Below are 14,121 nucleotides of genomic sequence, written 5' to 3' on the forward strand. Positions count from 1 at the left end.
TTTTCTTATTCATATGCTTGATTTACTAAAAAAAAAAAAAAAAAAACTCGCACAGAAATCAGTTTATTATTGAAGTTTGAACTAAAGTTAAATTATGCTAGTCATAGAAAAAATAAGAAAAATATTGAAGCTTTTGAAATTCAGCCAGTCAAAATTTAGCTTGAGAAAGTGTTTAAAAAATGTTACTTGAAAATGAAATATTAGTGTTAAGCGAATTTGATTGTAGAGAAAACTGCTAGTGTTCTTAAATTATGTTTTTTCAAGTTATGCATATAAATATTAATAAGATTGTGTTAGGATCTAATTATGCGAAATTTAAAAGTGTTAAGTATTTTATTTGGTTTTAAAACTAGTGACATCAAGATGAAAATAAGCATTCTGATAAAGAAAAAGCTCCAGTTAGCTTCAGTCTTTAGATATTGTTGCATACGTGTAAATAGGTATATTTCTTTTGTAATATATTTATGCGTGAAGTTAAATTATAGTATTTATTTGCATTCCAAAATTTAGTTTGAATTTTTAATTTGATATCTAAATTGAGTTACAAGTGAATTGTCTACTAATGTTTACTACAAAAGTCTAAAAATAATTTAGTAATTTTGAGTTTAAAGTTAAATATTGTACATCACTTCCTATATAAAAATTGTATGAAGTACACAAATAAGCTTATAAATAACTTTTCATTTATTTTCTATGGAAAAGTTCCTTCAAGGGGAGAGGAGTTATAAAGTTTAAGATTATTTTTAAGAAAATCTCTGGCTAGCAAAAGCATGGACAAAAGAAACAAGACAAATAACGAGATAAATTAAAAGTACAATATTTTGAAGGAGAGAGTTGTTGATTTTTGAGAAGATAGATTTTGTTTCTGAATTTGAGGTTGTTACTAACCCATGACGGGTACTTTAATTTTGTTACTTTATCTGTGGTTGTTGAACTTGAACTAAAGTTGTATATGCAGTACCTGTTCGCGAAGCGGACACTTCACTGCTTCATCGAAGATAGTGCCCGTGGGCACCTAGAATAATGTCCTTAGGAAAAATTTTTGAAGGTGGCTTGGAAGAGTAGTTGGCCTGGTGGATAGAAGTGATGTCACTTTGACTTGTTTCTGGTAAGAGGGAACGGCTCCTCGTTTTGTTCCCCTCCGAGATCTTGGGCACATTCATCCCCCTCCCAAAAAGCCCTGAAAATGGCCTGTTGCTTCTTTTATTTATGTACTTAAAAAAAATTCTCTGGTCTAAATTCCCCCCCCCAAACTATTCATTTTATTTAGTGTAAAAATTCCCCCCTCCTTAAGCTTTAAGTGGGCTCATCGTGCGCCCATCTTTCCCCCTCCCCTGCAGTTTAGGTAGCACTCCTGTGCTCTCCATTCTTTTGAAGTGGCTTTCGTCTTGGTCTCGCAACACAGCCTGTAAAACAGGCGGGATGCTCTCCCTTGCAGTTAATGCAAGTAGCAGGCAGGCTTCTTAGTTTAGTGCGCTTGTATGTGATATGATCACCCGCACATTTCATGCAGGCTGGATCAGATGAGCAGTTCTTTTGTGTATGGCCAAATTTTTGGCATCGATAGCACTGTATGTCAAAACGACCTCCTCTAAATCGCTCTATCTGGACTTCAGATGATAGAATCTCTTTGGTGTTGAGAAAATCCATGTTCTCTGGGCTATCTGGCAGTATGATCAGAAAAAGGGGGAAGAGCTTGTATCCTTCGCCCCGCCTCTTCTTCAGTTGTTCAACTCTGATTGGCCGTCGACCAATAGCTATGAGTTCTTTCTCCAAAGTCTCTGTTTTGGAATCTTCTGATAGTCCTTTTATGAGAAATTTAAGTTTTCTGTTGATCTTATGCAGTTTATCAGTCTGTTTATGAACTGTGATCTCTTCTGCTGAATGGGCTGCAGGTGAGACTACAGGTTCGTGGATGCTGGTTGCAGGTGGGATGCTTTCTGAGGGTTCTGAAGGAGGATTTTTCTTCTTCCTTTTCTTCTTCTTTTTTGGAGGTTCGGTGTCCTCTTTCTGTGTCTCTTTTTCTTGTTCTGTTGGCTCAGGCTGTTGTTCAGTGGGATTACTAGCAGTGATCTCAGCTGGAGGTGTAGGAACAGGCTGCTCTGGCTTTGTTGGCTCTATTGGATTAGGCATCATTTCAGATTCCATTGGCTCAGGGGGGAGTAATTCTGCCTCGGCTTCTTCGGTCTGGCATTTAGGGTTTGAATGGCATGAAAGGCTCCACCGGCGATACCCAAATAATATCGATCCTTCGTTTCGAGGAAAGTCTTTACGTATATGATGTTCAATCAATTATCTTTAATCTGGTAGGAGTCATAATCACTAGGCGGTAGAAACCGTTTATCTAACTTAGGTGCAACATCAGTAGATGAGGTCCGTGAGCGCCCGCGAGGGCTAACCTTCCCGCGGCGGGCAGTTCGATGAGACATGATTCGCACAGAGCTGGTTATAGCACAACCGCACTCTGCGAAGGCTTGAGTCCTGGTCATGTTGTTGAATGGTTGGTCTGTGGTTGTTGAATAAAGTTGTTATATATATATATATATAAAAGGAACTGTTTCTTAGTATATCTTGATTCGTTATAATTCTGTAATGAGGTATATCCTTAACGGCCGTGTGAATAAAAAGAGTAACGCCTGTCATATCGTTACCAAGATGACGAAGGTAGACGACCTTGAGACACCAATTTTAATTACAAGGGGAAACATCAATTAACACGTCAACAACCACGCATACCACGCTGTGACAATTTGGACGGTTGAACCCCTGTTACTTGTTGGACGATAACGCTAACTGTCACGTCCACCTTGAATTAGCATGGCAAAAATTTTATCAGCCGAAGGAATTGGCCTCACCAGACCCCCAATAAGAATATATAGTTCGAGTTAGATCACCTATTTATGGGGTACAACGACCATCGCTATCTATATATTCCTCAACCAATACGTTTATAAACTTTTGTTTGAAAAGGAAACGGGTGATTCCACAAATATTTGTATGAAAAATTTCTCCTCTGCCAATAGGAATGGTTTTCCAAATACTTTCTGGGATGAACCATGGTCGCTCAGGGGGTAGAGCGTTTATCTTCCAATGAGGAGAGCCGGGTTCGAATCCCAGCGATACAAATTCCGCACCCGGCTCGCTCCAACCACAGTGCGGTTGCAAAATATTCTCAGTGGTAGACAGATATTGGATTAGAGTCCCCTTGACACCAACAAACCATGGAAGTTTTCCGTGGTTTTCTTCTCTATGTAGCGCAAATGCAGGTTAGTTCAATTAAAAAAAAGTTCTCCACGAAGGCAAATTTCTCCCAATACCTGATCCGGGAGTTTCCTTGTCTTCTGGAATGAGCTCAAAATTACAAGGCCACGGAGTTGAACATTAGTAGTCTTGAACTCAAAGTTGGGTCAGCTTTTCAACGATGGTTATTAAATAAAATAAAATACTTTTTGGGGGATAATATTTACAGCGGCAGATCAACAGAAGCCAATATAATATAAAATTTTGATAAATTTCTATACATTTTTAGATACAATATAATTATTTAATTACATACTTTTATCTTATTCTTTCTTCATATTTTTTTAAAGTATAATTTTACTTTAACTATATTTTATATAAAATAAAACACCTTAAATTTCTAGACGAATAGCTAGATAGTAATAATGCTGATAGAAATTTTACATTTCTTCAAGCACTATGCGTCATCCATTGAGGAAATTTTTTACTAAATTTAAAGTTTTGATGCGACTAAATATTTTATCTCTTAAGTAAACGCAGGACATTTCAATCCGTTTTTCTTTAATTGGTTTTCCAAGTCATTGGTTACTTTTGGGACCCCAGGTATAGATTTTTGTCTAGGAACTTGTTCATGAGTCTTTGAAAATTTATAACTGACCCATACGAAAAATTAATGTGGAATTTTTGTATAAAATGTTGTACTTCGAGCAGTGTAATATTATACAATTCTTTCAGTTTCCATTGCATTCTGGGGTACACCTGAGCAACAGCATGGTAAGGAAGGTGAAGACCTTACAGTTACCTGTAATGTAAGATCTGATCCAACTGCTATAATTTCGTGGTATGTTAATGGAACTCTTATTTTAGATAGTAAGTATTTTCCGCCTGTTTATACCTTATCAAGAATAAGCCAATTCTTCAGTTATAAATTTTATCTATCCAACATAAAACTACTGACAGGCGCCTAAATTGTAAAAGTGTAAAAATATCCAGCCCATAAAGTATGTCTCATTTACGGTGCATTCATGCTTCAGAAATGTATCTAACTGTTGAAAATCTTAAGATAGTTTATGTTGAGAAACCATCTGGTAGTATTGTATGAAAATTCAATGATTTGGTAACAAATGAAAGGATTTGTGATGCGTTAAAAATAAGTTTTTAAACTTGAAAAAAGGGTTTCGATAGATGAGGCCGAAAAGTGGAGATTTTTGTATTACAAATAAAAATTTGCAGCAAATAGAAAACACTTATAGGATATTTTGAAACACTTAAAACGTTTCAAATCGTAGAAAAGTTATGTTTCTGGCACGTTTTTGAAGAACATTTGGTTCAAATATTTAAAAGTCTTCTTCATAGTTAAATAGGTTATATGAAGAACAAATGAATGATAAATAAACAACTTCGTTTTTATATGAAATGATAACATTTCCGAAAATTAAATGAGTTGCAACCAAGTTTACAAAATGTAATTATTTTGTTTCCACTTAGAAGTAACAATCTAAATTGAAATTTTTTTATTTTTTTATCTTTCCATATAATTATTTAAGTAAAAAAAGTAGATTCATTAAAAATATGATTTAATCATCTTTTTAATTATCCAGAACTCTTATATATTTTTACATTTCCTTTTTTCTAATTATTTAATCCGAAATATGGATCCCAGATAAAATTTAGAACGATTAAGAGGTTAAAATAATTATGGTTTTCAAAGAATTAATTATATTTCTTCTAGGTTCAAGATACACAATGAGTGATGATGGTCTTCACATTCGTAGTCTACGACCCTCAGATTATGGGAAATATACGTGTCGAGCTTTCGTTGTCACACCTCATAGTTCTCAAATGAAAGATAAGGACATCACACTTTATGTTCAATGTACGGTTTGCTTTGGTCACCCTTCAATAGTTCATTTATTCAAATACGCGGAAAAAACATTCTGGTAAAAAAACCATCACTCTGATTAATAAAACAAAAATAGGGAGTATTTATCGTTTGGTAATTTTTCCGTTCATGTGGTGGTTTGCTAAATTTACTGAACTAATTCCGGTTTTGAAAATTATAGTACTTATTACTTCCCAATTAGTAAAAAAATACAAACGCTAATAGAACCGAAAAGAATGGTTTTTATGCCCTGCTCCAAGGTATCATAATAAAATTACTAAGTTTTACCACATTTAAGAAATTTTTACTCATGTTATATTTTATTGTTAGTTTTACCAAAATCATAACCAAAGCGCTTCGGTAAGAATTACCGAGATTTTAGGTGTACCCATAAAGTCAGAAACACGGTACATTTTACCACATTTTAGTAATTTTGGCCATACTTTTTTTTGCCGGCGTGGAAATTCTTCTCTTAAAAAGTAACGAATTCCAGTACATAACTAATGACTAATGATATTAATTAATGATTTTGAGTAAAAGTGTAAATTGAGTAAAAGTAAAGTTAACAGATATCATAAAAGTATACTTATCATTGTTGAATTTTTTTTCCGTATGAAGGTGCAAGTGTGATTTTTTAAATTATTTATGATTATTATAAATCTTGAATTTGGTTGATGCATTCTCTAGTTCATTTAACTTGTAAAGATAAATATTTCTTTTGATGATAAAGTGGATCGCTTAACTAGACAGCCCCCCAGACTCAAAGGAGTTAAAAAAGGTTTTCTTTTGTGCATTTAGACAAAGAAAGTCATAAAAAGTACTTTTTAATATATCAATAGTAGTTTATTAATAATCTCTTTGAATCCTAAAACAATTTCTACTCACTTTTATGTGACAGAACTCTTATGTGCCATTTGAAGGACGATTTAAATGGAGGGTCTCTTACATTGTAAAAAATAACTATAAATTCTACGAAAAAAAACTTATATTTCACAGTGAAAGAACTGTTTGAAGACAAATACAGATTTTTAATCATTGCGAAAGATTTCCATCTTTAAAAGACCGTTTATTTGACGCTTTAAAACTGTTTTTTATAAACGAATTAAAACTGTCAACTCAAATTTTAGTTTTTGCCACGTAGTTTTGCTTACCGTAAGATAACTTCATCTTTTTTCAAATCATTTGCGATTATTTTCTATACTTGCTATTACTTTTCGAAACATTAGTTTATGGTTTTGAGCAGCGTATAAATGATTCGACTTTATTGCCGAATTGATACTCTATTTGATTATTATTAGCCTTTAGATATAATTTTTCGGTGAATGAAGTTTAAAGACATTTTTACAAGGGTGGACTTAGTTTATAAGGGTAATATTATCTGTCTTTGATTTCTTATGCGAATCTCGGCCCGCATCCATCACATATTATTTTATAATTTTCTTTTAATAAAGTAACAGATATTTTTTGTTGAAATAACGAAGTTTATTTGATAAAATAACTTTACGTATCTGCTTAAAAAACTGACATCCGTTATTCTGCGAAATAAAATATTTTATATTGAAATATTAGCTGACAGTTTTTTTCCCTATAAATTAGACATTTTTAACAGTATATAAGCAGCAGTTTATAACACTTATTATCATTTTTTTCTGAACAAAAATGTCTTACTTTTTTAATTTCTTTCAATAGAATTCTTCTAAATTTTCATTTTTTAGCATTTGGAATTTTTTTTAAAACTTTGGCCAGTATTTAAAAATGCAGTCAAGATTACTTCTAGTCATTGTTGGTGATTGTTAATAAGCATTTTAATTGAAACTGTAGTAAGTAATAGTATATATTATATTGACTCATTTTTCACAGATAGGCCTGTTTGGCACATCCATCAGATGGAGATAACCCATGGTACCATTGGATCCAGTTCTAATTTGACTTGTGCTGCACATTCACAACCTCCTCCAGTGTTCGAATGGTTTCGAGAAAGAGCGTTGCTTGGCAACAGTAAAATATATAGACTAATAAACAAAAAATGGAAAAGTATCCTTCAAGTAATTATATGTCAGCATTCACATACAAAGAAAGTTTTGAAACAATTGTCGGCTTCTGTGCTTGCATTCTTTATCGGGAAGTTTAATTATTTATTTTCTAAATAGATAGTTTTTCCTCTAAAATAATTAAAATCTTATTTATAGTAAAAATCATTTTATTTCACAACCTCACCAACCTTTGACGAACATTATAGATATGGATCAAAACAAAGAATGAATTTGACTTAAGAAAATTAATTGATTTGTCCAATAGAAATAAATTATTTTTTCCTTTCTTTAGAAACTTGAGCCAATATCACCATGAAATAAATGCTTCAGATTTTATTTCACTTCAGGAGAAATGATAGATGGGCCGGGATAGCCGGGTATGGTCCATGTCCACAAGGGTCATGAGTTCGATTTCCGCCGGACGAAGACTCCCCGTGTAATAAGTGGTGACTGTTGCATGTTAAATCTGTCGGGTCACGAATTCCTTCATGCCCCAGTAAAAAAATCATACCGAATAGGAGATTGATTGTTCACTGGTTTAGGTCAAAATTACGATTTGTGGATGAATGAATAGATGTATGAATGGGCCCGACCTATAAACGGGTTCAGATGTATGTGTGTAGGGGGCAGAAGTCGAATTCTTGACCTTAGAGGGCGTCACTGGAAAACTAGAAAAAGCGCACTCCCTTTGCCTTACTGACAAATGACAACAACAACACTACAGAAATGTTAGATAATGTGTTGAATTAAACAGTGCTTATAAAAATATTGCGATATTAGTACTTTTTTATTTAAATTCTAAAGCTCTAGAAACTGAATGTTAGTAATTAGGATAAAAGTATGTAACAAAATTATATCCGTAAATTAAATTGTTCAAATTTTCACCGAAATTATGCATTGAAAAGCATGGTGCTTATTTGGGAATTTCTTTAAATTGTAACTCGGTTAAAAAATTAAGATAATTTTACTGATGTGAAAAATAATTAAATTACATAGTTAATGAATGATAAAACTAAAACATGAATTAAGTAATATTTTCAGATAAATTAAATGCACATTTTTATAATTTAAACCAAAAGGTGGATATTTAAGTGTGCACGGACAAAAATAATTCTGTCACAATTAACTTTACTGTATAGTAATGGCATTTCTGGTAAAAAAGCAAACCATAATTCTGGTAATAAAAACTAAAATACGGTATTTCAACCATTCATTTGGTAAACTTTCCGTTCATATGGTAACGGTTTACCGCTAAATCCAATTTTCAGATGTATAGTTCTTATTATTAAGCATTTATTGAAAAATACAAAACTGAAAAGTAAATTTATCCGAATATAGTTCGTATGCCATGTTTTAAGGTATCGTGATAAAATTACCAAATTTTAAAACATTCATCAAATTTTACCACATATACTATAACACCCTATTTTATTGTTAATTTTGCCAAAATCATCCCCAGAGAGCTTTTGTTAAAATTCGATTTTCTTAGGTGTTCCAATAGAGCAACGTCACATAAAAACGTCACATTTTACCGAATTCTGATAATTTTGACCATACCTTTTTCGGCAGTTCATGGTCCTTTTTTTTAAGTTGCAACACTGTTTGAAAATTAATATAATTTTACTGATGGAAAGAATAAGGTATTTATGTAGTCTATAAATGATAAAACTGAAAAATCAATCGAATAATATTTTCGGATTAACATTTAAAATTAAATAGAAATTATTATAATTTTATCTAAAAGGTAGGAATTTAAGCCTTTATTTTCAAATATTCATTCCTAGATCTAACCTTTCTGGAGATTCATTAAATTGTTGAATAAATCAAATCAATATAATTGCTTTTTATTCTGTTCATGGAATATAATACATTAAAAAAATTGGTTTTGTTTCAGGTCAGCATAAAGGATTCGTCTGTTTTCGGAAGCTATCAATGTGTTGTCAGTAATAATATGGGAGAAATAAAGAGAATCATTAATTTGATCGAAGGAAGTAAGTAAACTAAGTCTTTCATTTTTTTTATCTATTCGATAACTTTACAGAAATTAATAAAATTTGGCAAAATCTTTGATAAATTTTAAAAAACTTAATCATGTCAAACAATTTAATTTTGAGTCATATAAAAGTATTAAATATTTTTATTTCTTCGCTAGTGTAGCTGTTATGCATCTCTTAGTTATCCTATCTTGAACTTTAAAATTTTGAACATAAATTATAAAATCAAACATCCGGACATGCATGTCTTGTTCATCACTGACCCACCTCCTCTTTATGGGAGAGAAATTCTGTTAAATCTTTCAATGACTCCAAAAGATACGGACATATGGGATAATCAGCTCTTCCAAATTTTATAATCTAATTTGGAAATAATTTTCAGTTTTTAATTGAATAGCATTCAAAGCATGATTTGTTTTATTCCCTTTAAATATTTGCGTTAATTTATTTCATTTTAATCGATGATAGCCTGTCTCAAAAAAATTCCGAATCAAATTCCGAAAAAAGTAAGAAGTACCGGCACTCAGAGTCTCAGTCCTCTTTTCCGAAAAGTTCATTTTTACTAGAACATGTTTCGAAATAAAAAGTCTGAAATACCGTTATTTTTACATTAATAATCACCGTAAAATCGCCGAATCACTCTAATGAAACAAATATTACTGTAAAAATGGGTTTTACGGATGATTCCCCAAAGTGCCTGTACTTTATAGCGTGATTTGATCCGGAATTCTTTACAGTGTAGCTAATAGTTCCGAATATAGTATTAAAAAATTCAATTTTTTACGCTTTTTTATTTGCGATAATTTAAGAAGTATAAATCATTAAATCAATTTACAAATGAATTACACTTATAGAGTTCAAAGAAATTTATCAAGAAAAAATACTGCGTCCGTCACGTTTTTGATACTAGAAAAAAATAATTATGATAGTATATTTCACTAATTATCAACTTGTGTTTCTCATATACATAATTGCAAGGTTCCATGATTAAATAGATAAATGATATAGCACAATATGTTATAACGAAGTTTATTTCCTTCCCATAAAATATGTATAGTAAAATAAATTTACAATTCTGCGAAACACTTGAAAATAATACATTCAAAACGTTAAAAAAGCACAGTTAATTGTTTCTGAAACGTTTCAAGGGAAAAGGAATTTCTCAAAAACTAATAATGACAAAGTAATTGATATGAAGATGCAGTAATGATTTTGACAAATATGGTTGTTCGAGAAACATTTCTATTAAAGTACTCTTTTACAACAATTTTCTGTCATTATTATTTTTGGATAGCGAAAATGCAATTACGAATAATCATTATTAATTCATCTGACTAGGCCACACGGGAGTTCAACAATTAAAATCAGAGATCTTTTAACTCATTTAAATTAATGGAAGATTATTCTTATTAGCATATCCATAGTTCTCATCTGAACAAAATGGAAATAAATTGTAGCCAAATTGAAAATTATGTTTTATTGGTATTGATATTTTTGATGATGAAAATCTATAAGAAATTTTGATCGAAAAATAATTTTGACAATTTTGATTTTTCTCTAACCTATTACGAAGAGTATTTCAAGGTTGTTTATAGTGTTTTTATAGAAAAGCAACTATATGAAAATTTAAATTAATAAAAGGAAGTGTAATTAGCCTAAATTCTATTTTATATATGTTTCATAAAACATAAACATAGTTTAACATAACATAACTTAAACCTTATGTTTTGAATCAAACAATAATTGCGGAATTCTAGCTTCATTCGATTTCAATAAAATTTTAACTATATTAAATTTTAATATATTTTGCAAATATGTTATAGCTTCTTAAGAGATTTCAATGGAATGCAACATATTTTTAGTTTTCATTGCCTAACTTATTTTAAATTTAATTAATAACCTATTAATTTATTGCTTAAAATGACACATAATATGAATAACTTTTTTATTTTATTTTATTTTTAAACTTGTGATGATGGATTTATTGTACTAAATAGCAGCTAAAAATTAAAAAAAGTAAAGTAAAATTTTAGAGAAGTTAAAATAATTGTAGGAATAAAATATACATGTATTGAGATACAAATCCTTTTTATTTCTTTTTTTAAAACATTTTTTTAACTTCTATTTTTGTAAATTAAGATGATTTATTTCAAACTATTTGGTATAAAAAGTTAAACAATAAATCCGAAAAATTTTGATGCCAAAAATATTTTAAAATAAGAGACTGACGATGAAAATGATGGTCAAAAGTGGTGATTATGAGATAACATTATTGTGTTAATGCAGCAATGCTGCATTGAAAACTTTAAAATAAGTAGTTTTCAACTAGATTTTTAAAAATTGAATTGTGCCCTAATAAAAAAAACACTTCAAGGAATTCCATCTAAATAATCCAATGGTATATCATGTACAGGAGAGTGAGTGGGCTGAAAAAAAAGTGAATTTTGCAATTTCGAAACGCTTCAGTGCGGAAAAGTTGCCTATCGTAAATGAAAAAAACGACATAAAATTTTTCATGTTTTTCATTAGCGCATCGAGCTTAAAATTAATGAAAATTGGAAAAAATCACCCCCATTTTAATTTTTTAAGATAGGCTAAATGTTCTGAAATAAACATGCTTTACCTTTTTATAATTCTTTTATAGTAATCTAAATATAATCTAAATATATTAAATTCTGATCTAAATATATATATTAAATCTAATCTAAATATATTATCATAATCTAAATATATTAAATTCTGATAAATAATTTTATTTTTTTCGTTCACACAACGCTTTAGAAAAAGACATAGGCTTTCCAATATTTCGTAATTTTTACTTCATTCTTTATGTTAGATCAGAAATCACTACGTGAAGATGACCTGCACACCGCCGGTTTTTTATGTGTTTTTTTATTACATTTACAACTATCTACAATAATTTTCAATGAAGTAGAAATCTTCGGTATTGATAAGCTCCTTTTTTTACATCTACTACACATTTATAGTCTGATTTTTTTTTTTGGAGAAATAAGGATTAACTCGGATATATCTATCTCTAGCCTCATGTTTACTTATTTTATTCGAAGCCCAGTCACCTTTCCATAGCCTGGAAGGGAAACTTCGGAATTTCTCTAATTCGCATTGATAAGTGATTTAATACCATCTTCCTTTAAGTCTTGCAGCATAAGGGCAACGCAAGAATTGATTTCAGAATAATCTGGTAGTAGAACATTTGGTCTTTTCTCAACAAATTCCTATTAAAGTCTGCAGTACATTTCAAGAGTAATCATCTGGGAGGCATCGTTCAGTAGACTTGAGGCAGAAGACTATTCTGTTCCATAACAGGTGGTTAATTGTTGGCAACTAATTTCTTAGGTTGCATGCATTAGGTTGTCTTTCAACTTTGAAATCCTTCATTTTAGTTCTTGTGTCCTTAGCCAATGCTGCACGACTTTATGGTATTAAATAGCACATTAGTTCTCTGCACAATATCAAAATCCTGTGGAGAGGCGTTGAATGAAATATGTGAACATGAATAGCAACATTAAAGTCTCGATCAAGTTTGCTTCAATTCTCCAAAAAAAATCAGACTTTAGATGTGTATTAGAGATAAAAAAAAACCTCCGAAAAATTGGGTGGTTAGTTTGGTTAGTGGAACTCAATGTGCAGCCACTTTTAAGTGCTCTGATCCAAGTCGATATATCTAAAACATTATTTAAGTTTTACAAAGAAAGGGAGCAAATTCTGAGTCCCAGATACCTTTCTCCCAGGTGACTAAGGTCCAGTGTATTGGTTAAACAATTGATTGGAACGCTGTGCTCAATAACAGTATGAAAGTTGAATAAGTCAGTAAGTGCAAAAACATACATAACTGTAGTTTTTAAACTTTTAAACGTACAAAACTGAAATCTTGTATAATTTTTAAACTGTTAAAGTGAAGTGATTCTATTGATTGATTAAAAAATATTTTGGAACCAATATCTTACTTGCTTGGATAGATATATCAGACGCATAAATATGTATGAGTCAGAATTTGCCCTTTTTCTATTTAAAACTTAAATAACTCCTTAACTATTAAATGCATTGATTCTGATGTGATTTTATTCGAATCAGTGTGAAAACTTACCCCAACCGCTTTCTGATAAATGCTATGAATGAACATTTTATCAAAGTGACGAAATAACAATCATCACTTCTTCATGGAAACAAATTTCATCAAAAGTAATGAAAATACTTCGTCAATCTAATTTTTTGATACCGCATTGTGTTTAACAGGTGTTGTCATATATTGTTGATCACTTATTCCGGACCGCCACCCAACAACCATAAAAGGACTGACAGAAACGGGATTTGAACCCGGGGTCTTCCTGGTAGGAGGAAAACTCCCTGACTACCATATAGCCGATCGTTCTATTTCATCATTCTCGTTCCCCTCGCTAAGTCTTCATTCTAGTTGGCTATGTTTCTCAATGCACTGCAATGAGGTTTCGACTTAAGAAAACATTTTCGTCATAAACTGCTGTTTGTAGAAAATGCAACACCATGAAGGAATCATCAGAATCAAATGAAATTCGCAGCNTGTTATCATAAAGTTCGCGTTTCATCTCAAATCTGGTGATTTTGTGACGAAATGATTCACAAAATTTACGAAATACAGCCCAAGGATTACCGAATCGTTAAAAGAAATGGTTTTATTTCTGCGAGTGCTCTTGCCAAGGTGTATGGTTTACCCTCCTCAGTAAATTCTAGAACGAGACAGAAGCTCTTCTCGGGGGTTCCTTCAAATATACATATTAGGCGCAAATCACATACTTTAAAGCAATTTACAGCTTTTCCATAACTTTTTCCGTATTCAGTTAATCTGTTATGAGTCTCAGACTTTAGAACCATTTCATATGAAAATTCAATCAGTAACCATAGATCTGCAAATTGATTTTGTTTTTGCTGTACTGGTCTGGTTCTGGTGAAAGCAATTAATGAACTTAAATGT

At 31.3% G+C, this 14,121-nt stretch overlaps 1 protein-coding gene across 1 annotated transcript in view; it reads left to right on the forward strand.

Moving 5' to 3' along the window:
• Nucleotides 1-14,121, forward strand: part of LOC107442656 (limbic system-associated membrane protein) — a 54,307-nt gene that overhangs the window by 38,319 nt on the left and 1,867 nt on the right. The window contains exons 4-7 of the mRNA XM_071180292.1: nucleotides 3,976-4,110; nucleotides 4,973-5,116; nucleotides 6,983-7,167; nucleotides 9,050-9,146. Of these exons, the coding sequence (XP_071036393.1) occupies nucleotides 3,976-4,110; nucleotides 4,973-5,116; nucleotides 6,983-7,167; nucleotides 9,050-9,146 (561 nt within the window). The remainder of the gene's footprint in view (nucleotides 1-3,975; nucleotides 4,111-4,972; nucleotides 5,117-6,982; nucleotides 7,168-9,049; nucleotides 9,147-14,121) is intronic.

The sequence above is a fragment of the Parasteatoda tepidariorum genome, chromosome 4, assembly GCF_043381705.1.
Source record: "Parasteatoda tepidariorum isolate YZ-2023 chromosome 4, CAS_Ptep_4.0, whole genome shotgun sequence".
NCBI classification, from domain to species: Eukaryota; Metazoa; Arthropoda; class Arachnida; order Araneae; family Theridiidae; genus Parasteatoda; species Parasteatoda tepidariorum.